Consider the following 24,261-nt stretch of genomic DNA (forward strand, 5'->3'; position numbering starts at 1 on the left):
TTAATAAAATTAGGCAGAAACACAATTATAAATTAAAATAAATAAAGCTACTATAAATGCACCCATTTGATTTACTTACGTACATTCTTTACAAGAACAAATCAATTGCAAACTATTATTTTTTGGCATACATTTCCATTTAGATTTTTTAATCAATACAACAAAAAGCAAACAACACATAGCAAAAAGAAAAGAAAATTTCTGATGTTAAAAATGAAGTAACCATAAGTAGAATGTTGTAAATATTATTTTATAGTTAGCTGTTTTAACAACTTTAGTCTTTTATGTTGTCCAGAAAGAGCTTTTGATGGACAATACAAGTAAAAAGATTCTAATTATAGACATAAGTCTTTAAATATAAGCTATGTTTTCTTCTTCTATACCACATCCCTTTCTCTATAAAAGATACATAGGTAAATAATTACAATATATCTTAAAACAATTTGCGGCAATATGTTTTCTTTGAACCTTAATTCAGATTTATTAATCCTCACAAAGGAAAAAATAATATTGAATTTCTCATATAGAAATGGCAGCACACCATTTCAAAGCATTGTTTGAAGGCAATAAATTTAAACTTTGGGAAGATATTAAGTACACTATTCACTTATATGGTGATATTAGAAATACTTGGGCAAAACGAAGTTAAAAATAGCTGAAAACGTCAGATTAACATTCATAATAATTAGAAAAACAGATGAAACACATAAAAAGCTACAGCATAAAAAAAAAGGGAGACTGAAATGCTGAAAAAAAAACATGTCTCTTAGAAATGTGAAGTCAGGGCACCTGCGTGGCTCAGTTGGTTAGGCATCCGACTCCTTTTTTTTTTTTTTAATGTTTATTTTATTTATGTTGAGAGAGAGAGAGAGAGAGAAATAGAGTGCAAGCAAGGGAGGTGCAGAGAGAGAGGGAGAGAGAGATGATCCCAAGCAGACTGTGAGCCATCAGCACAGAGCCCATTGCGGGGCTCGAACTCATGAATGGTGAGATCATGACCTGAGCTGAAACCAAGAGTCCGAAACTTAATCAACTGAGTCATCCATGTGACCCAACATCTGAGTCTTGATTTTGGCTTAGGTCATGATCTCACAATTTGTGGGTTTAAGATCCATGTCTGGCTCTGCACTGACAACATGTAGCCTGCTTGGGATTCTCTCCTTCCCCCTCTCTGCTGCTCCCCTGCTCATGCTCTCTTTCTCTCTCTCTCAAAATAAATACTTAAAAAAAAAAAAAAAAATGTGGCATCATGGGGTGCCTGGGTGGCTCAGTTGGTTAAGTGTTCAACTCTTCAGTCAGCTCAGGTCATGATCTCACGGTTCACTGGTTTGAGCCCCAGGCTGGTCTCTGCACTGACAGCATAGGGTCTCTTGGGATTCTCTCTCTCTGCCCCTCCCCCGCTTTGGTGCATAGGAGCACAGGTGCGCACGCATGCACACTCTCTCTCTCTCTCTCTCTCTCTCTCTCTCTCTCTCTCTCTTTCTGCCTCTCTCCCACTAGCTCTTTCTCTTTCAAAAATAAATAAACTTAAAAAAGGTCTTGGGGCACCTAGCTGGCTCAGTTGGTTGAGCAAGTGACTCTTGAGCTCAGGGTTGTAAGTTCAAGTCCCATGTTGGATGTAGAGATTACTTGAAAAAAATAAAATCTTGGAGCACCCGGGTGGCTAAGTTGGTTAAGTGTCTGACTCTTGATTTCAGCTCAGGTCTTGGCCTCATGGTTTGTGGGACTGAGCCCTGTGTTGGGCTCCATACTGCAAAGCCTGCTTAGGATTCTCTCTCTCTGCCCTTTTCCCCACTTGTGCTCTCTCTCAAAATAAATAAACTTAAAAACAATTTTAAAAAAAGAAAGAAATGTGAAGTTAGGAACTTTGGAGTTCCAAGCTCTAAGGAAAAAAAAAATCTACCTTTGGGATATAATTAAAGTTGTTTCTATAGTTGGGTCCCACCATTAAGATTTTATAATACGGTTAGGGAGAAAACATACATGCATATACATGCATGAAAAACAGGTGTCATGGATAGGATGTGAACTTTCTAGTCTGACAGATCCGTATTCAAACTTTAAATTTGCCTTTTGAACTAGTTATGTGACCCTGGGCAACCTATTTAACCTCTCTGATCCAAACTGTTAAGTAATGAAATCCAACTTTAGGAATGGTGGGAAGACTAGAGAAATGACAGATGAAGTGCCTAACTCTAGAGTCTCAATAAACGGCAACAGTTACTATTATTATTATACTAGAAGTCCAAATAGAGAAATCCAAAAGGGAAGTCGTATTTTGGAGGAAATGAGTTTGCTTTGGGAACAACTACAAAAGTTAATGCTGGAAACATGGATCTGACAATCATTCACCTGTGAATTCTATTTTTTTAAAATCACTTAAAAAAAAAATGTTTATTTATTTATTTTGAGGGAGAGAGCACAAGCACAAACAGGGGCAGAGAAAGAGGGAGATAGAGAATCCCAGGCAGATTCCATGTTTGGCACAGAGCCCAGTGCTGAGCTGGATCCCATGACTTGTGAGATCATGACCTGAACTGAAATCAAGAGTGGATGCTTAACCAACTGAGCCACCAAGGTGCCCTCACCTGTGAATTTTTTTTTTTAATTTTTTAAAATGTTCATTAATTTTTGAGAGAGAGAGAGAAACAGAGAGACAGAGTGTGAGTGGGGGAGGGGCAGAGAGAGGGAGGCACAGAATCCGAAGCAGGCTCCAGGCTCTGAGCTGTCAGCACAGAGCCTGACATGGGGCCTGAACCCATCAACCTGAACTGTGAAATCATTACCTGAGGCAAAGTCAGACGCTTAACCGACTGAGCCACCCAGGCACCCCTCACCTGTGAATTCTTTAAGCCATAAAAACCGATGATGAGAAAGCAGATGGGGGTGGGGGTGGGGGAAGAGGGTCAGAGACAAAGGAATGGAACATTATAATTAGTTTATTTATCAAAAGAATTATGCAAATTGATTCCCTGAAATAAAAATATTACATTAAAAATACAGGAAATTCTAATAAAGGGGAGTAATCAAGAGGACCAGTTTCAGCCAAATACAAATATTAAAGAGTAACAAGTTACACATATCCCAGAATTTTAATTTAAGGGTAAATTTGCCAGAGGCATCAAATTTCCTCAGGATTAACCTTCTGGTTCCCTATACTTTCACCATTTAAATTAGGTATCTTATTGACTAGCTTGTCATATATTTGTAGATTAAGCTTATTTTTACTTTTATAAGTGCTAACAAATCTTTATCCTATTTTTTTCTATTATGGAACTCTTATTTGGTGTCACATAGAAAATTTAACAAGGAATCACAGGGTATTTTAACCCCAAATGTTAATGAGGGACATGGAAAGAATGCTCTCAAATTAACCTAAGCTGTTAAATTAAAAATGAACAAAGATACATTAACCAAATGCAAGGTATGAAAAATTTGTGGACCCTGATTCGAACAAGTTGTTTAAAAAACAAACAAAAAACCCACCACATTATTTTTTAAAGACAACTAGAGAACACTGACCATGAACTGGGTATCAGATAATATTAAAACATTACTATTTTTGTTAGATGTGATTTGGTATTGTATATATATCTAAATAGTTAAAAGTACTTTAACAATTAAAGAAATAGACTCTGAATTATTTATTGGCAAAAAGAAATAATGTTTGATATTTGTTTTAAAGTACTCCAACAGGGGCACCTGAGTGGCTCAGTCAGTTAAGCAACTTCAGTTCAGGTCATGATCTCATGGTTCGTGGGTTCAAGCCCCACATTGGGCTCTGTGCTGACAGCTCAGAGCCTGGAGCCTGCTTCAGATTCTGTTTCCCTCTCTGTCTCTCTGTCTGCCCCTCTCTGCTCATGCTCTATCTCTGTCTCTCAAAAATGAATAAATGTTAAAAAAATTTTTTTAAGAACTCCAATAAAAAAAATGATAGTGGTGAAGAACAGATGAAACTAAAAAGGCAAAATGATAATATTTTAAGCCAGGTAATAGATACATGATGATTTATTGGCTTTTGTGTATGTTTGAAAAATTTGTACAATAAAAAGTAAACAAATGACAAGAAGAATTAAATAGATCAAAATACACATCAGTGAAACAAAAAGAATTAAAATACTTACAGAATATACCAAATGAGAAATTCTAAAAGTCATGTTTTCTTTGACCACAGAGGTAATATTTCTAGGTTTCCTCTTGTATTAAAAAAATTACACATTTCTTTCGACAAAGCTAATTTTCAAATAGGTTGTATTATGCTGCAAAATTTTTAAAGTACCATTTCAATTATCTTTTAAGAATTAGGTCTTTTGTATGAGAGTGCAAAATGGATTTCTTTTAGGATGCAGTAGTTTACCTTTTCTTACTATTTATCATGAACTGCTAGACCATAAGCCATAACTCTAACTCAAGTGCAAATGCAAAAATAGGTTTCAACGTCATATTTTGGGAATGATCACTCTTGAGGAATATTCTATACCATCCAGTCTATTCAAGAGGAGCTATTTTTGTATATCAGGTTTTTTTTTTTGTTTTTTTTTTTTCAAATCAAAGTGGAAAAGTCACAACTCCAGCAGTGAGCGACCAGAAAAGTAAAATTACAAAAAGGATATAAAACAATTCTGTGATTTATTCTGTAATGTAAAATTAACTAAACCTTAGAATAAGACTAAAATTTAAACATTTCAATATGTGTTAGAAAAATACAAATTCATAATCTAGTCTCAAAATAAATTCTTTACTAAGTAGTAATGAAATACTGTGTTCAATTGTAGCTACAGATTTTGAAAGCCACTTATAAAATGGAACTGATTGAGGTAAATAGGATGATGAATAAACCAGACACAAGGACACCTAAGATCCAATTGAAGGAACAAACTGAAAGAGTGTCCTCTAAAACATAGGCAAGTAAAGAGAGATACTCTGAAACAGCTTTAGGGAACAAGAACTAGATTTACTCTAACTGTGATATAAAAGAGATGATACTTAGTCTAAATGTACAGATCTTTTGAGAACAGAATGGAAGGCAATAATAGAAATCTTTGGAAGAGAAATCTTTTTGAGTTTGGGAGAGTTAACCTCAACGCTTAAAAATGAGGGTTTGCGACAAAGTAATATCTAACAATCTTTCTACTATAACACTCTCTTATGCTCTTAAACTATCACATTTTTTTACTCTAAGCATAAACCTAGACAGACAATCAATACATATCAAGCCTGGCTTATAAAAACACATCGAAATGCAAACAAAAAATTATGTTTAGTGGTAATGCCTTTCTTAGTTTTTACAATGTGCTAGTCCGCCAAAAATCTAAGCAGTAGCACTCTTAAGAAAATACTGAAATGAGAATTCCTGTGGCTTTTGCTAAAATGACCTTGGCTATGACTAAATGCTGCCCCCTTGAGGCGACAGATCTGCCTTCTGATGGGTTAAGTAACTTCAAGCTCTTTATCAAAGAAAGGAAGGGATCTGGAAGATACCAAGATTCAGTTTATGCCCACCATATCAGCAATGATTCCTATGTGAAGAACATGGAACTGAGGAGAGGCATATGTAAAATACCTTAAGTAAATACATCCTTAAGTAAACTATTTTTATATACAAGAATTTAGTATGTCTTCAGATCATGGGATTAAGAGTAAGAGTTATGTTCAACATGTGTTTTACATGTTCCTGAAAAAGGCAAGTCTTTAGGTAAATATTTATAATTAATTTTATTTTTTACTCATTTTTTATTTTTTATATGCCAATCTATTTTTTTTTTTTTTTGTCTCCAAAAAATGGAATTTATGAACAGTGGAAGGAGGCAGAGCCTTTGGAAGTAGTTATACTCTAACCTGAAAATATAACAGACTGAAAATAAGCAGCTACAAATAAAGAAATCTGCTTTATTTTGTATTTATATAAACTACACAACTAAATACTACTTAAACACAAAATCTATGGTGATATCATTTATTTTCATCCTCTTTTTTTGTTGCTATTTTTTTTTCTGTAATGAAATTAATACAGCTGATTAATGGGATTAAAAAGGAACGAAATCGAGAAAAGGAACATGAAATAACATTGGTATTAGGAAGGATTACCTGTTGGCCATTCTCAGCAGGGACATTTCCCTGCAGTCTTTTCAGCCCTGCACATTCTGCAAGTCTGAGAGTCCCTTCTTGGGGTCCAGGTGCCTCCTTTACATCCCCAAACCCCTTGAAATGGTGGAAATAACAAGGTTTGGCTGAAAAAATCACATTTAAAATTCTCTATTTCATCTATCCCTTTAAGGTATCAATTCAAGCAGTGAATAAATTGGTGTTAAACCAAGGTCTATATAAAAGAAATTTAAAGAATCTGGGCAACAATGGAAATGGCTTTTTCTATTAGCAGGCTCTTAAGAAGGCCCAATAGCCTCCCTTCAAAGGAAACTTATGATCCTATCTTGAACAGTTGATCTTTTTTAGGCTTTATAGGTACTTTATGTGAAGGTAAAACACACCTATACCTTTATTGAGTGCCTAACTCTATAGCAGTCACCATGCTAAGTGTTACACATGAGAACCCTGGTTGTTAATTCTCACTCATAGACACCATGCATGCTATCTCTTTTTCCTTGCAAAGCTTTAAATTTCTACATGCCAGCCAAACACTAATTTTAAAAATAAAGAATGTAGCTATTTTAAATAAACTACATTCTTTGGGAGAATATATAGAAGAACACATTCCTCAGATTAGGAATAAAATGTAATAATTTTATGACTTGGATTAGGTGCATATACATCCAATGTGTTAAGAAGATGTCCTGAAATTATCATTTAATGGCATGCACATTTGGTAACATAATAGTTCAAATAATCAATATATTATATACCAAAGGACTTTCTAGAACTTTACAAAGAAATCTTTTTTAAAATAGTGCATAAATGGGTTAAGAGTATAAATCTTCATTTCAGACACACACCCAAGTGTTCAGTCCTGGACCACCGCATATTAGCTGGTGACCTAAGGCAAGTTACTTTGCATCTTAGAGCCTCATTTCTAAAACATCAATAACAATTTTTACCCAACAGAGTTACATAAAGGATTAACTGAGGAAATGCTTTAGTACAAAGTTCCTAACACAGGTCCTAGTTTTAAAAAGTATTGTTGTTTGTTCTTTGTTACTTAAGTATCATTATTGAATATAGTCACACTGGAAGATTAAGGACACAAAAAAATGAGGGTCGATAGTTCCACAATAATGGAGTTTTTCTCTCACTTGGCTTAGTCTATTATAACTATTTAGGATTATAAGGGAATCTGAGAGGAAAAAACAGAGTTAGGAACATAATCAAGGTGAACTGGGAAATTATTAAATGTAGGAAAAATATAAAGATCCAACTTACTGAATACTATTTGCCAGACACTGCACCATTAAAAAAAAAAATTAATGTGCTTAATGGATGAAAAACTCAAAGAGCAGCATGGCAGTTTGAGTAAAACTGATTTAGTATTTTTCGCCAAAACTCAGTATTAATTATTGCCATGTATATACCATCAACTAAAGAATACTCAACCTATTTAGGTACCTTGCAATAAAGATAAACCTAAGCAAGGTAGTACTGACATATGAATTCAAATCTCATTATACCTCCAGACAGCACTGTCCAGTTTTATCCACCCACATGAAAAAAGATGCATATCAGTGGATGAAGTGTTCTGAACCAAGGGATTCTTTGTTCTTTCATCTTTTATTTTGCTGACCCCTCCACTGCTAAATTTGGTACTAATGCCAACAATGGCCATAGATCTGCTGTAAACACCAGAAGCACAGAGACAAAACCCAAGTCAGAAGACTGCTAGCAGAGCTGGTGAGTCATAGAAGGGTCTGGCTACGGAGTACTTAGCAAAGAGAGTGAAGAAAAAGTAATCCAGGAAATAGGTGACAGACAACTGTCTGTGAAGCAAACGCCTAGTTTCAGTGGAAACAGCATGCAAGACTGTCCTTAAAAACTTTACAGGCAGAATGACCCTCAACTCAGTAGCACTGATGTTAGAAAACACTTGTATTTACTAAAGTGTACAGATCAGATAGGAGATATTAGAGAGGGAATAGCAGAAACATGATAGTAGGGCAAAGGAGTAAGAAACACAGCAGCAAGAATATCAGAATTGCTGAAAGAAACTGAAATTATAACACTTTTTAAAGAATAAAGGCAACTAAGTCAATATGTAAATATAATAAGAACACACTTGATACAGTTCTTATGGGATTCATCTTTTTTTTTTTTTTTACAAAAGAACTGTGAAAGAAGCCATAAAAACATACATCAAAATCAAATACAGCAACTCCCTTTTAAAGTGGTTTTAGCATCCCCTTCCAAAGGAGACCAAAAGGAGACTAACTTACATTTAAAAAGTCTCTAAACAGCACCTGGGTGGTTCATTCAGTTAAGCACCCAACTCTTGATTTTGGCTCCGGTCATGATCTCACAATTTGTGGGTTCCAGACCCGCACTGGGCTCTGCACTGGCAGCGCGGAGCCTGCTTGGGAGTCTCTCTCCCCCTCTCTCTGCCCTTCCCCCACTCGTGCACATGCACACACGCTCTCCCTCGCGCGCGCTCAATAAATAAACATTTAAAAAATTCTCTAAAAGATGTCAGATTAGCAAGTACTCCTCTATCTTGGGTCTATAAAATTACTAATTTGGGTCTATAACAAAATTGAAAGACTTCAAACCACGTGCTAAAGTTAACAATTGAAAACTGTATAATACCAAAAAACACCAAAAAATAAGAGCACGAGAACCTGAGTACATTAGTGAGCAGACACAATTACCTTTTCAAGATGAGGCATGGAACAACAGTGCATTTTTCCCTAAAATCCTATTTACAAATCAGAAATTTCTAAGTGCAATATGATAGCAGAACGACTTACCTGTGGGACCACATTCTGTACGTATGTTGGTGGATGCTGTTGCTTTTGCTGAACAGCACTTTCTATTGCTACTTTCGCTACAGTGCTTGGATCTGCTCCTGCTGGCACGGCAACCATTGTTGCACTGCAGCCAGCATTGTTGGGGTCACTGATTGTAACAATTCTAACTCCTACTTTATTTGGAATTCCTGTGACTGTTTCCCTATCATTATCCTCTGCTGGCCTCTTTACAGTTTTGCATTCTGCTGTGCCATTTGTAGACCGAACGTCAGATGACAGGGCAGGAGAATGGGACACTCTTGATCCTGAGTGGGGAACTGCTACGACTTGATGCCCCTGTATAACAGAGGTTGTAGAATGTGGTGAGACAACTACACTTGGGCGTTGCTGAGGCACATCTGAATTCAAACTTGAAGCTAGAGGTCCATTAGGCAAATCAGTACCACTAAACTGCTGTGTCGCCACATTTGGAGCCTCCTGTATACTGCTCACAGATGGTGAACCACCCAAAGTTAATATAGGTCCATTAGAAATTCTTTCTAGTTGATCACCTTTGGCAGTATCTTGCTGAGTGGCATCTAAAGTCCCTTGTGGTTCCATTGGAGATATCTCGCCATTTCCTACGTGATTGGAAGTTTTGTGATTTGGAATGTTTTTGCTTAAATGAGAACCATCTCCTTTATCAAAATCACAGATTCCATTAACCAGAGGTTTTTTCAAATCACTTTTGATATCCTGCATGTCGATTTGTTCTGAGTTCTGTTTTCCGGACGTTCCATTCTCACCTAATTCTAACGATGGCCCATTACTGATTAGTGAGCACTGATTAGCCTCACTTTGAATTTTCCCTGAGTTTGAAGGAGGTAGACTTGAGTCACTGTACTTTCTCCCATTTAAAAGACTTCCCACCTGCATTTCATTTTCCTTTGTATCCCCATTGCTGGTGTTTGTGGTTCCTCGTCGGCAGGACGGGTTCTCCATGACTTCAATCTTACGTTCATGAACATGTAAACCTGTTGCTTCTTTTGCTTCCTCCTCCTTTTGGCAAATTATCTTATCACCTTTGAACGGGGGAGTAGCAGTAGTACAGGATGATTGTCCAGCTGGAGATGTCTGAGTGGCTGGAAGCGTTTGCACCTGAAGTCCAACTCCTGCTTGTGTCCCACTCATAGTAATTCCTGCTGGAGCAATGAGCTGAGTTGCATTTCCCTGACTCACAGTTGCAGTTGCAAAACTTGTATTTGGCACAACTGTTATGGTTACCTGGTTGCCAGAAGTCCCTTGGAAAATGGTTGCTGGGCTATTTGAGATCAGCGGGCCTGGCAATATTTGTAAGTTCGAGATGGGCACAGTTTGCACTCCCCCTGCAGGTGGCATTGCACTTTGGACCAACTGAACATTTTGCTGCCCAACCAATAGCTGCTGAGCTGAAGTTTGCCCCTGCACTCCAAAACCTGCTGCTTGGTTATTGGCCACCTGGTATACCACCTGAGGGCTAGGAGCTCTAGCATTATTAGGGGGAGGAATCTGTGGAGCTGGGAGAATTAGCTTACCACCTGGTGTTGAAGGACCACGCTTTGGAAGCAGCAACTGTTTTATCAGACTTGACTCACCAGAAGCAGGCTGACCAACGCCTGCGTTTGTCTGCTGTGGCTGAACTTGCATCTGTACTTGTTGTGGCTGCTGAACCTGTACTTGTACCTGTTGTGGTGAGGGCGCTGGTGAATGCTGCTGCTGCTGCTGCCTCTTCACAGACAGCATCTGACTGACGGTAGGAGGTGGTCCTTGTGACTGAGGGGCGGAAGAAGATGACATGGCAGTTGGGACTTGGTTATTAGTAGCTGGGACAGGTGATGGTGAGGAAGATGGAGTTATGTTTGGTTGCCCAGTTAGCTGAACTGTCTGACCAGCTGGAAGAGCTGCTGGATTAGCAAGAACAATTTGGTGAATGGCTGGTGCATAAGTTTGACCTTGTTGAGCCGGCTGGCTTACAATCACTACGCTTTGTTGGGTTGGCTGCTGTGGTTGTTGAATGGGCTGTTGTACCACTGTTGATGAAACTTGCTGAGAAGGGAGAGGTTTTGGTGCAATGTTCTGAAACCCTACTCTTGAGGGTTGTGGACTTGGGACACCAGCAATGGTAACCATCTGTCCTGTAGCTACCTGAAAATTCTGTACGGACGTTGCTGAGACAATATTGGATGCAGAAGTTGTTACGTACTGTGAAGGTGCTATGATAACGGTGTCTTGTGGCTGGCTACCAGCTGATGTTTGTTGAGATGAAGTTTGCACAGGCTGGGGTGATGTGGTGATTAACGGTTGACCCTGTGAAACTGTAGAAGTACATGCTGGTATGTTCTGTACTCTGCCAAATATATGACTCTGTGGGACGGCTTGTTGAATTACTGTAACAGGAGTGCCAGAAGGTATCTGTCCTGGTACCACTGTGTGTAATGGAGACTGTTGTGGAATTACAGATGGATGATGAAGCAATGTCTGGGAATTTACAACTGTAACGGGTTGTGGTCCTGTACTATGATTCTGAACCACAGAACTCTGAGCAGCTCCTCCTCCCACAGCAATACTAACAGGAACTGCTGTCTGGGGTAGAGAATTCTGAATTACTGTAGCCTTAACAACTTCACAAGGAATTGGAGCTTTATTTTGAATGACAGTCACTGGAGCATTTTGCTGCTGGTGGGTATGAACTGTAGGATTTGGTGGAATTCTTGAAACAGTCTGTGCCACAGTATGAACACCTTGTACTGGAAAAGACATTTGTGTTGCAGTCAAATTTGAAGATTGGTTGGTAACAGAAGTCCTCTGAAAATGGTTTCCTACAGTTTGTGGTCCATGAGGGATTCCTGAAAAATAGGAGGGAAAAGCCAAAATTTGTAATGAAATGACTGAAAGCTGCAGGTAGGCATTATTTTACTTAATACAAGAAAAAAATAGTTTTAAGAAATTAACATCTAACTACTTTGCATCACACGAATATGATAATAAGTAATAGAATAAGCAAGAAAATGCTACTGGAAAAACAAGGAAAAACTATACATTTTAAATTTATATAATATCCTTTTTCATTTTTTTACTTATTAAGTTAGTAATACCTAAAACTCAAAAATTAATACCTGCAGGTGAAGGACTTGGAGATACATCAGGAACAGAATCAACACGAACAACAGGAGTAGAGACTGGTTGCTGCTGATAGTACATCTGAATGGGAAGTGGTATAGCCCTCCGTTTTACTCCGACCACATGAATATGTGCCTGCCCGTTGCTGCTGGAATCCTCCACTCTCTTCACTGTATGATTTGGAAAGACCGTTCTGTAAAGTACATACATGCTTAGTTTTGTTAACTAGCACACGAGCAAAAAACACTGACTTCTAACAGTGTTTACATAACAGCAGCAGGACATTTGCTGCTACTCATTATGAACCAGTATGATTCATATAGTTATAGATTCTGTAAGGATAGGGAGCAAAGAAAAAACATAAAAGATCAATTCTCCAATTTTTAAAATCATTATTTATTAACACTGTGGGGGTTTTAAATAATTCTATTGCATATATAATTAACAAAAAAGCTGCATCTAGGCAATCAGTGTCTATTTTATGAACTTTGCAAAATATCAAAAAGCCTTGATATCTGATGACAAGAGTATTAGCTATAGACTATTATTCAAGACTACAAAGGGCGAAAGTCATGTCTCTAACATATAAAAGTAGGTAGAAAAAAGTTTCTCTCTTCTTTCTTTGATAAGCCTTCTAATGTTCAAATACAAACACCAGGTTTGATTTCCAAAATTTCCTTGTATTTAAATTTTCACCCTTACTACAACCTAGCTAATATTTCAAGTAGTAGAAATATTTAAAACTGGATATTTTGTCTAAAGAGCAAGAGGTGTTCTAAGTGATATACATTAACTTTGTTTGAAGTTAACAACTATGCATCCTACCTAAGACATTTATAAAATCCAGTTGAAGTTAGGATTCCACCACGAGCTAATTTACTGCACGTTGAGAGGTACTCAGAATACATTTCTGCTCGAGAGACAGAACAATCTGGATTTACTTCAAAATGAGCATTTAGCCTAAAAAGGAGAAAAATAAATGGCATTATGCATAGTAGATTATAGAAGAGTTCATATTTAAATATAGCAAAACCATCTGAAGGCAATGTATTATTAAATAATATTTATGCCTATTAATCAAATTTCTCTCATGTTATTAGCAAAAAATGCACGTTAGGTTTTAGATTGATGAAACCAAATAGAAAGAGATTAACCATGTAATCATATTTATTTTAGTATAAAAAATCATGAACAACAAATATAAAAACTGTGCTCACATCCCAGTGAGAACAGGGTTGGTCTGTTGGCAACAAATACTCACTCTACAACAAGTATTATTCAATGACTATCTACTCAATTTCCTGTCTTGCAATAAGTAAAATATAACAGAAAATCCCAATAATGAGCTATTTCCATCGGAGATGTGGAAAATGGAGGAAAAACTGAGCTAAAATTAAACGTGTGTTGCTTCTTGGATCAAATTCCTTGAGAAAAACTTACCCAAGCTTCCAACTACTCCTTAAACAATGATACTTCTTCCATGCTGCACACTCCCATTCCCCCATTTCAGAGACTTTTATTCCTAATCCATTACAAAGTAATTCAAACTTCAGTTTGTCTTTTTCATATAGTGACTTCCATCCATACAGAAGTTAGGATTGGAGGCTAAATTATCTTCACAGGATTCTTTTCTAGGATTTACTATATACACAACAGACCAATGTATAGCTGTTTACATAAACGGACTCCATACTTATGATAAGATAACTTTAAAATGATTCTCTCCTTCTCCATTAGAACTGGCAGAAATATGCAAATGAGATTTTTAAGGTCAAATTTATGCCTAATATACACACATTGTGCAATGGATGTGGCACATACTTTTTCCAACTTTCATAATTCTTTGAGTACTGAATTTTCAAAAGGACTAGATACAAAAAACTTTTTTTGGTTTCAGCGTAGAAGACAAACATTTCCAAGTATTATTGGAAGAGATTCATCAAGTATAAGGTGTAAAAATACAGAAGGTGAGGAATAAGCAAAAAATTAGAGATATTTAAAACTATACACCTTATTTGAGCAAAGTGGAAAAGTCTAGAGAAAACTGCCACAGGAACAAAGATACGAAAGCACCAAAAATATGGAACACAGAATGACAGGAGCATGGAATGGGAGACAAACAATGTTCGAGAATGGGAGAAAAGGGATCAAAGAAAGAAAAATTTTAAAGTAATACATCATCAGAAAGTGATCTTTTACATTCAGTCTGTTAATCTTATAAAGAGTTTAAGTTGAAATTCATAAACTATGTGGAAGCTATTATCCATGACAAAATGAAATCTAACCAAGTCTCCATTTATTTTTTCAGAAAGTGGCTGACATAGGACTATTCAGTCTTCTCCATAAAATATTATTTTCAAGTTGCTTATTTCTATGTAAACTCACTGGCTCTTCTATCATTTGATTAGTTTCCACTTACTATTCCCAAAAAAGAAAAACTATCAGTGAACAAGAAGTATTGCTTGTGATGAAAAAGAAGGGACATTTAACAACAAAATCTGGTTTTATTTTCTTAAAGACAGTCCTGGTCAGTTTTAATAAAATACTGACTTAAGAAAAACAGATTTTATAATCTGACAAATCTTATTTTCTACAAAGTCAAAGGGTAACATTTTAACACAAATTTTACTCTGAAAAGAAGTGGTGTAATTTAATGAAATTCTAGTCAAAGACTATTTTAATTCTGAAGATTATGATGAATATTTTTCTTTTAAACTGCTCTAAAATGCAGGTGAAATGGTTTTACATTATCCTTTCTTTGTATAAATGATATTCTACTCTGACTAAAAAGCAATACAGAATAAAACATTCTGGATGACTGTTGAAATACATTTCCTTTACCCTTTTGCTTTATTCTTCCCAAGGATAAAGCCTTAATAGAAATAAACCACTTACCACTGACAAGCAAACTTCTCACTATCTATTTCCACTATTCCTGGAGGTGGAGCAACATGCTGTGCTACAACTGCTCTGGAAGCTAAAGAAAAAAATACATTAGCTACATCATTTTTAGAAACTTACTTAGTTACTATATGCCATGTTCAGTTCATGGACACTGAAACAATATTTACAATGAATACCTTTTAAAAAAGGTGTATAAACATAATGAAAATATACAAATTTGAGAAAGAAACTTATAATGGAGCACATATTATACCAGGCACCGTCTTAGATGCTTTATATGAACTCTTTTTTAAATCTTGCAATCATTCCAATAATAATACTATGGATTATATGGTCAATATCAACTCTGTTTTTCCCATGGGTCAGACACTGAGTTAAATACCTTACATATATTATTTTAATTCTTCTGTGCGGTGGGTATAGATAGGGAAACGGAGACTCACTCAAAGTGATTAAAATAACTAGCCCAAGGTCACACAGCTCAACACATCAGTAAATAAGAATCAGTTTAGTTACAGAAGCAGATAGCATCAGAAATCGTAACTTCACTTCTGAATCTAAAAGATTAACATTAACTCTCTAAGTGGCATATATAACACATCTGGGAAAAGGTGAACAAAAAGGTGAACTAATTTAAAGTCCTACATTCAAGAAGGATTTTCCTAAGATTATTTTTCTGAAGAAAAAAAATCTACTGTAATAATAGTTTTAAAATATACCTATTGTCCGAGGAGAGGCAAGATGGTTGTGTGAAAGAGTACTAGCTGTTCATCTTAAGATGCATAACAATTTCTGAGATTTTACTTATGATATATTTTAAAACAATTCAAATCCAATGAATATGTTAAATAATCTATTATTTTCTAACAAGTTGAGTAGATCTGTAGAAAAATGTTTTCTTTTCTGCTGTATTATATATAAAGGAACTAATGAAAACATGAAAAATATAACATAAACTTAGTCATATGATAATAGGTTATAAATATGAGTCTTTATTTATAAAATTAAAAATTATACTGCTTCAAATAGTTTTTAAACTTATAAAATGTACCCACTATTTTTCAAATAACATTTTAGCAAAACTCAGGATCCTCAAACAGAACAAGTGTATTTCTAAATTATTAGAACCAAAGGAGCTCCAGAGCACAGTCAAATCTGTGAATGATCTAAAGCAATCCTTGACTTGTTTGATGAAGCCCCAAGCTTTCACTGGGATAAGAGCTAATAGCAGCCACTTAATGAACATTTACTCTGTATTAAGCCATTTACATTTACAAAACATTGTTTCTTTTTATCTTATTTGTAGGCCTAAATTTAATTACCCTCATTTTGCTAATGAAAAAATAAAGCTCAGAGATGAAGTTTACAAAAGAACACATGACAGAAATGGCAGAACTGTGTATAGCTGGAAAGCCTTCTTTTAGGAGTACCCGATTTGAATCCAGGTCTGTCATATTTCAGATACCATACTGTGACATGCTGTTTCTTAACAGAACAAAATAATTAGAACCCAAACTATTTTCCTAGTGCAAGCCCAGCTTATCTTTTCTTCTCCTAACTTGATGACACAGTGACAGAAAATAGCCTTCTAGGGCCTGTACCTATATGGAAATCTTCCTCCTTTTTCTTCATCAGTTGTACTATGATTGTACTACGTACCCTACTCAGACTGAAATCTCCTGAATCAATTAACAACTAGTTGAGTGAAACATTAGAAATGATGTTGAAATTATCAATTTCCAGATACTCAACTTTTGTATATATTCCTTTTTAAAACTGCCCTTCTCCCATTTTGGAACAGAGAGTCTTACATCTCATCCATCCTTTAGAGCAATGCAAGTTATGGTTAAATACATGGCTCTGGAGCCAGAGTGGCTGGCTCTAGAGTTCCAGCACTCACTAGCTGTGTAACCGTGGGCAAGTTAATTAACCTCTCTGTCCATAAAATGTGGAAAAGTAACACTGACCTCATAGGTCATTATGAGGATTAGAGGAGTTTATATAGAAGCCACTTAAAACAATGCCAGGCACATAGTTTTCACTATATAAATGTTAGCTATGATGATGATGATAACAATGATGACGAATGATACAAAAACCTCTAGGGCCCCAAAGGGAGAATCAGAATTATTACAAACCACAAAGCTTCTTTTAACCAAGGTATTATGGTAGGGCTTTCTGTCTATATTTTATTATGCTTTACATATTATATTTAGGAGCAATGTTGGGCATTAGATATTGAGTATTCTGGTGCTTTGGTGTGTTCTGAATTCAAATACAGAGTGAAGACAATTTTTGTTTAATGTCCTTCCCTCCTCTATCCTTCAACTACTGCCAAAAAGGGTATTACTTTTCAGGTCGAATCTTGTATAAGTAAAGCATAGATAAATTTTTTAAAGGAATACTGAAGGTGGCGTCATCTTATTTCATTCAGATGACAAAGTCATGGCTTAACTATGTTAGAATTACAAAGTAAGGGGCATGTCATGGGAACACCTATTAACCACACTTTCTTGGGTTGAAAAATAAAGTTGGACTTTATCAAAATAATGGAAAATGAGGTTGATTAAGCAAGATCCTTTTGATAATAAAGACTATTAGTTAGGTTATGTGGCAGACATTTTCTATAACTGAATGAGGTAAATCTGCAGTTCCAAGGTTTTAACACAAAACTACTCAAAGCACATGATAAAAGCACCTTATCGAAAAACTATATCGGTCTCGAACAATATACCCAGTTCCTAACCCAGTGGTCCTCAAAGCATAGTTCCCTGACCTGTAGCATCAGCATCTCATGGGAACTTGTTAGACATTAAAATTCTCAGGTCCACCTGAATCAGAAATTCAGGGTATGGAGCCTAGAAATCAGTGTGTAGGCCCACCAGGTGATTCTAATGCACCCTGAAGTTTGAGAACTGGTGTGCTGATACTTCTTGAATGTATTAGGTTAAATAAGGTGTATCTAAGCAAAACAGTCAGTGAGTATAACTTCTAGTCATATCTTATTAATATCTTTTTAATATATTTTCAATAAGCTTAAAAGTAAATGTACTGACTGGGCATCAAATTCTTTTCTGAGTCATATGTTGTTACTTTTTTGATTTCAACAAAATCAAAGAACTCACGTCAGAAGATCATTAAATATAATCTTAATAATTTTGGATAATTCTGAAGGCCAAAGGATTACTAAGTTCTAACCATAGCTATTTACTGATGTGAACTAGATTTTCAAATTAAATCTATAAAAAGGAAAAACAGAGATAGAATTAATGTTGAACCCAGTTTCACTCAAGCAATAAAAAATATTCATTCTGGCACACACTGGAGTTAACACTTTACAGAGAAGTAGGGAAAAAAGTCTCGTCCACCTCATTAAGAGATGAACTTCCAATAGCTACTTTGTTATGTATTGTTTCACATACTGTTGATTTCTAAAACTCGTAATGATAAAATTTTAAACACTTAAAACTTCATAGAGCACCAGGAAATTGAAGAAGTTAAACTAAAATGTCTACATTTAGAGCTGAGAAGTACTGATACGAGTTCAAGGAGAAAGAGGGTATATAAAATTTCCGATATGAAGAGTTTATATATTTTTTTAAATGGATGTTGGTAAGTATCAAGATGATACTGGATACAAAAAGTATTTTAACTTTTATTTTAAAATGTCAATTTAATATACACAAAAAATTTTATTTACAACTATTTAAGTTACAATGAAGAAATTTAGATTTCAAATTAAAAGTGGGTGAAAGGTTATATATAAGTATTCATAGTGATGAGGAAAAGTGAGCAAAAAGTTTGAAGAGGACCATTCCATAAGAAAGCAGTAGTAAACAAACAATGGGGGGGCACACTATGAATGATACCTAATAAAACAATTAAAAGTTGTCATTCATGATGAGCTAGTAATAAAGTAAAATGCTCATCAGCTCAAAGATGAACTCTTTTAGGTTGTCTTTACAGGCTTATTCCCACCTCTATCAATGAATTACTATATATATATATGTGTGTATGTGTGTATATACACACACATATCACAAACGCTCATCATTTAATTTCGTCTGTTTGCTAAATGAGGACCAAATCTTAGTTTAGGAGGTGGCTTCATTTGTTAAGGTCACTAGTGGGTCAATGACAAGGCAAAAAACAGTAGCCTTCATCAAAACTACCCTTAAATATTCTTCAAATGGACCATTATATTTCAGGTTATCAGTGATAATTTATTAATTCCTTTCTTTGTTGGACATAGTTTCTCTATGGCCCTCAATTAATTTAATCTCTAGTTTCTTCTTTAAGGATAAGAACATACTCCCACCACACACCTAACTGGCAAAATGAACTGTTTCATTTCTTTGTTAAGGTTGAGAAACTATTAATATTTGACCACTGATTCCCCAACATGCATTGGCTATTTAACATCTATTGCCTGTGGGTGAAAGGTACTAACTAGATTAGTAGTCAAAATTACCTACTGTTTTCATGCTTTATAATTTGCCCAATTCTGTTAGTTGATATCAAGTAAGTTAAATGCACATATGATACAACTCTACCATATACTTTAGAAGGATGCAGTGGAAGTCAATAAAGTATGTGATATGTATTACATACTTTGTGTGAATAGAGTATATAATTGTGATTCTATAAGTTAGAGAAGAGGAGAGACTGGGACCATGATTAAATGAGAGCAGAACAAGGAGCTGGAGAGATGTGATGAAAGTCTGAACTGGGCCATAAGCACTGGCAGTTGAAGATGCCAGGGTATTTAGAAAGATTCAACAAGATTTGGTGAATAAATGGATGTGGTAGTTAAAGATAAAAAATAATGAGATTTTTGCTGTAAGGTTGTGAGGGAAGTTGAAAATGAGCTAAATGTATTTCTAGGCTGAAAGGAAGAAGCAGGTGAAAGATAAAGAGGTTTAAGATATATGAATGAGGAGATAGATGGATATTCAGAGCACAGATTCAGAAGAAGCTGACATCTCTGAAGACAAAGGGAAGTTGAAGGAAAATGAATTCAGACGCTAGTAAGTTTGTAAGTGAAGGGGTAAGAAGCTGAAGAAACCCATGCCACATGATTTCCATATTAATTGCAAAGTGAGAATACGATCAACTGAGGAAAAGAATATCCTATATTAAAAAATACAAGGAAAGAAAAATGTCTTGGGAATGGTAGGAGGTGGAAAGAGCAGATGAGGTGAAAGATGGATTGTTTTAAGACAAATGAAGTTGAAAAAAGCACTCCCAAAAAAGCTGAGAGTGCTAAAATATAAAAATGCTGACTCATATTGAGATAGGAGAAAGAAGTCCAAGGACTGAAGAGAATGATCATTATTTGACAGGTATGAATTCCAATTAAAGACATTTGAGTTAAACAGAACTGACCCAAGGGCCCCGAGGAAGGGTGCACAAGTGAAGGTATACATGTCCATATATGCGTCATGTGTACAAATGCACATGTGTCTAATCCAAGACTCTGATTCTATGGTTTCTGGTCCAAAACTGAAAGTTATTAGGATATATTATACTTATGTATTAGTATGATCAGCTAGGAGAATTATAATTATAAGGTCATTCTTGGTGTATTAATTTCCAATGAACAAAAATCACAAATAAGTCCATCGGGGCACTTCATCTTGTTCCCACAGTTGTAAATATCTAATCCCTCACACTCCTCTAAATGTTTTTTTGAAACTCTATTATACTATTCTTCCTCTGACTTACATTGGTCCTACTGCTCCTGGAATGTATAGTATCTAAGAAATTAAAGCTCACACTCAAGTTCTGCTTTAGCCTATTCCACTATACAATATCAGTTTCCTGTACTGCATATTTAAATTTATCCTTAGTATTACATCTTACACACCATTAACCATACTGAAAAAACATTATGTAAAAACACTAACCTGGGGTGGATGCTACATGGGTCTGGGTTTGGACTTGCTCTACAGCTTGTGGCCTAATTTCAGATAAAACTTGATGACTGGAACTTGGATGTTCGACGAGTTTTACTGCAGCTAGTGCATCAGGGCCAAACATCTGAATATCCATAGAAACCAGACACACTAACATGTCTAAAATAAATTAAAAACCAATAGTTATTAATCAATAATATTACCAAACAATGACATTGCTGAAAAACACATGCTGTATAGAATAACTGTTTCTCAAATGCCAGTCCACAAATCATTGTTCATCAGAATTATCTGTGGATCTTTAAAAAAGATAGTTAGGTTCAATCTCTGAAGACTGATTTAGTATCTCTGGGATGGGGATTTGGCATCTTTGTTTTTAAACAATTTCCCAACTGATTCTGATGTGTAGCCAGATTTAGGAACCACTGATATGGAAAGTAACATCTTAAATTTCTCAATAATAGTACTGGCAAGCCAAATCTCTATTAACTCTGATTTTAGTATTTACACCAAAGACAGAAATCATTTTAATCAATGAGTAAAATGTTAACATGATATACTTTCATAAGTATGTTTAAAACTGACAACCCACTAAGGGTGTGTTAAGTTCACTAATTTTAAGGATAGCAGCACTACCAGCAACTTCTAGGAACACAAGGAAACTTTTTCACTCAGCTTCAGTTGCTTAATAGTAGCAGCTGACTGTTTAAAACTGAAAGATCTGCTCTTCAGAGACAGCAGTTTTGTTGGTTTGAAATCTGATATGTAGTAACAGAAATACAGAAAGGGACATGAATTATTGGTAGCCACATACACCCTGGTCTCCATATGACAGAAGTTTCTCGCTAATCTTAAACAGGCAAAAAAGAATAGCACAAACAAGTGTATCTAATGGGTAATGACCCCTCAAAATAAACAGTACATCCTAAATATCAATTGTGATTTAGCACAGTACCAGACTAAATATTTTTTTTCCTCAATAAGGAAAATAAATGTTTCTTCGGTTTAGTCTTACCTATGCTCTTTTCTACTTTTGCAATTTTTGTGCAAGCGACATCTCCCATTTCGGTGAGCATATATAGCACCTCGAGTGTTGAGATTACAAGCAGCACATCAGGTAAAGTGAGATGACAAATGATCTCTCTGTATGAGTCCTGATCGACATATTCACAAATCAAAACACCATTATCTTCTGCTTTGCAAAGATTTCCCAAAATTTCCATGCCTGAAAAGCATACATGTACAAACATTTATTTGTTTTTTAACAGATGATAAAAATTTTGTGTGTGTTATACAGTGAGAAAATTAAGTAAGCGCTTACCCCTCATCTTTAAAAATCTATCCCTTGACATTAGGCATTTAGTAACAGTATGAAACATCAGATGAGTAGTTTTGAAATCAACAGGGTCCAATAGAAGCTGGAAAAAAGAAAGGACACTATTGTTGAGGCAGGCTTCTTCCACTGTTGTAAACGTCAAATTTAATAAAAATTAACAACAGTGTTGCGTATGTTTTTAAAAAATGTAGTTACTGTGAGAATAGCCATCACTAAATCTGGAGCATCATTTCAAATATTTCTTTTTTCTAAAAAAGTGTGTGATACCATACCAATTTAGGCAAAACTGTATGTAGGCCTTTCATATTCTGTAAGTATAGCAAATATAATAATCCTATATACTAAAATTTTAAAGTAAATATCATTGCTAACTATTAAAACTATTTTAAGTTACTGTCACATGCTTACCTCAGCTGCAATATTTCCTAATGTGTCAAGGCCTAATTGCCTTAGAGAAATAAAATGACTATGTGCAGAAAGTAATAGGAAACGAAGACAGGTACGATTAGCTGCCAAGAGCTTAACATTGCCCTCCTCAAAGGAAAGATTTCGCAAAATCACTGCAATCTGAAGTACCCGTTGTCCTTCAATATCATTAATGCCCAGCTTTCGAGGTGGATGAAATAACGATTCCCAAATCCATTCTCCTGATGTACCTTCTGTAATAGAAAATACACATTTTACTTAAATTAATATTTCATTTATTATTATTGATAGTCAAAGTTACTTAAAATTTTTCTTATTGACTTACCATGAGACTTGTTTCTGTCAGAAATGAGGTCACGTACTTCATTATCATCAACAATGTCCTTCCAAAACTGTAATAAGAAATTATAATACTTAATTCTGACATTTGAAAACAACTCTTCTATTACTTTAAAGACAGTCACACATAACTCTATAAAATTTCTATTTAAAAAAAATTCATGTAGATATTATATGTTATATATTTATTTATTTGACATAAATGCTTAACTTTTTATAAGTTTAAGGTAGTTATAAATAAGGTATCATTTCAGACTAGAGTTTCTCAACCTGGGGTTATGGTGCTATTATCTTGTTACTTTTGTACTAATTTAGGGTCGTATTATCTTGTTACCTTTGAACTAATAAAGAAGCACACAGACTATTTGCTTTTTATCTCTTAAGCATTCTAGTATGTATATTTCAAAATAATTTATTTTATTTTTTTGGAATGAAGATTCCTTTGCATTTAAAGTCACTAGTCTGAGAAAAAGTCCACTACCAAAAGGATCCACTGCTCAAAAAACTCACGATAGAAAATGTTTGAGAATAAACAAGAACTAGGCATACGAAGAAAAAAAAAACAAAACAATGTTCAATAAACAAGAAAAAAGGGCCATAGGAAATCCAAATAACAAAGATATCAGACATGGAATGTTAGATGATCACAGATAATAAATTCAAAGAAATAAGAGATCGAAAAATTTGGCAAATAAATGAAAACTATAAGAACTGGGGTGCCTGAGTGGCTCAGTTGGTTGAGCATTTGACTTTTGATTTTGGCTCTGGTCATGATCTCACAGTTCTTGAGTTCGAGCCCCACGTCGGGCTCTGTGCTGACAATGTGGAGCCTGCTTGGGAGTCTGTCTCCCTCTCTCTATGCCCCTTCCCCACTCATGCTGTCTCTCTCTCTCAAAAATTGAATAAATAAATATTAAAAAAATATAAAAGCTAAATAGAATTTCTAGAACTGAAAAGACAACACAATCTAACAAATGATTATATACGACTCAAGAAGCAATTAGTGAACTAAAAGAGAGTGCAGAAGAAAATAACAAATTGTCAGCAAAAAGAGACAAAAGGATGAAAAAAAAAAAAAAGCATACAAGACACAGGGCATAGAGTGAAAGGTTCTAACATTAGGGTAATTGGAGTTCCTGAGGAAGATGAGAGAGAATGGGCAGAAACAATAGTTGAAGAGACAAGGCAAAGAATTTTCTAAAACAACTGAAAGATGTTAACCTACAGATTTAAAAAGCACTCCAAACTCTGAAGAAAGAGAAATAAAGATGTGTAGGAACATCACAATAAAATAATA

The 24,261-nt window shown here is 35.2% G+C and overlaps 1 protein-coding gene across 2 annotated transcripts in view; it reads right to left on the reverse strand.

Moving 5' to 3' along the window:
* ARID2 (AT-rich interaction domain 2) overlaps positions 1-24,261 on the reverse strand; it is a 167,309-nt gene that overhangs the window by 36,818 nt on the left and 106,230 nt on the right. Inside the window, exons 7-16 of one of the 2 annotated variants that reach the window (XM_019419113.2) lie at positions 22,951-23,017; positions 22,608-22,858; positions 22,185-22,281; positions 21,879-22,088; positions 20,855-21,022; positions 14,940-15,021; positions 12,870-13,004; positions 12,041-12,237; positions 8,907-11,770; positions 6,088-6,201 (exon numbers count right to left, since the gene is read on the reverse strand). In XM_019419113.2, the coding sequence (XP_019274658.2) occupies positions 6,088-6,201; positions 8,907-11,770; positions 12,041-12,237; positions 12,870-13,004; positions 14,940-15,021; positions 20,855-21,022; positions 21,879-22,088; positions 22,185-22,281; positions 22,608-22,858; positions 22,951-23,017 (4,185 nt within the window). The remainder of the gene's footprint in view (positions 1-6,087; positions 6,202-8,906; positions 11,771-12,040; positions 12,238-12,869; positions 13,005-14,939; positions 15,022-20,854; positions 21,023-21,878; positions 22,089-22,184; positions 22,282-22,607; positions 22,859-22,950; positions 23,018-24,261) is intronic. The other variant, XM_019419114.2, reaches the window with a different exon arrangement.

This window comes from Panthera pardus, unplaced genomic scaffold (assembly GCF_024362965.1).
Source record: "Panthera pardus isolate Hobbes unplaced genomic scaffold, ASM2436296v1 HiC_scaffold_6, whole genome shotgun sequence".
NCBI classification, from domain to species: Eukaryota; Metazoa; Chordata; class Mammalia; order Carnivora; family Felidae; genus Panthera; species Panthera pardus.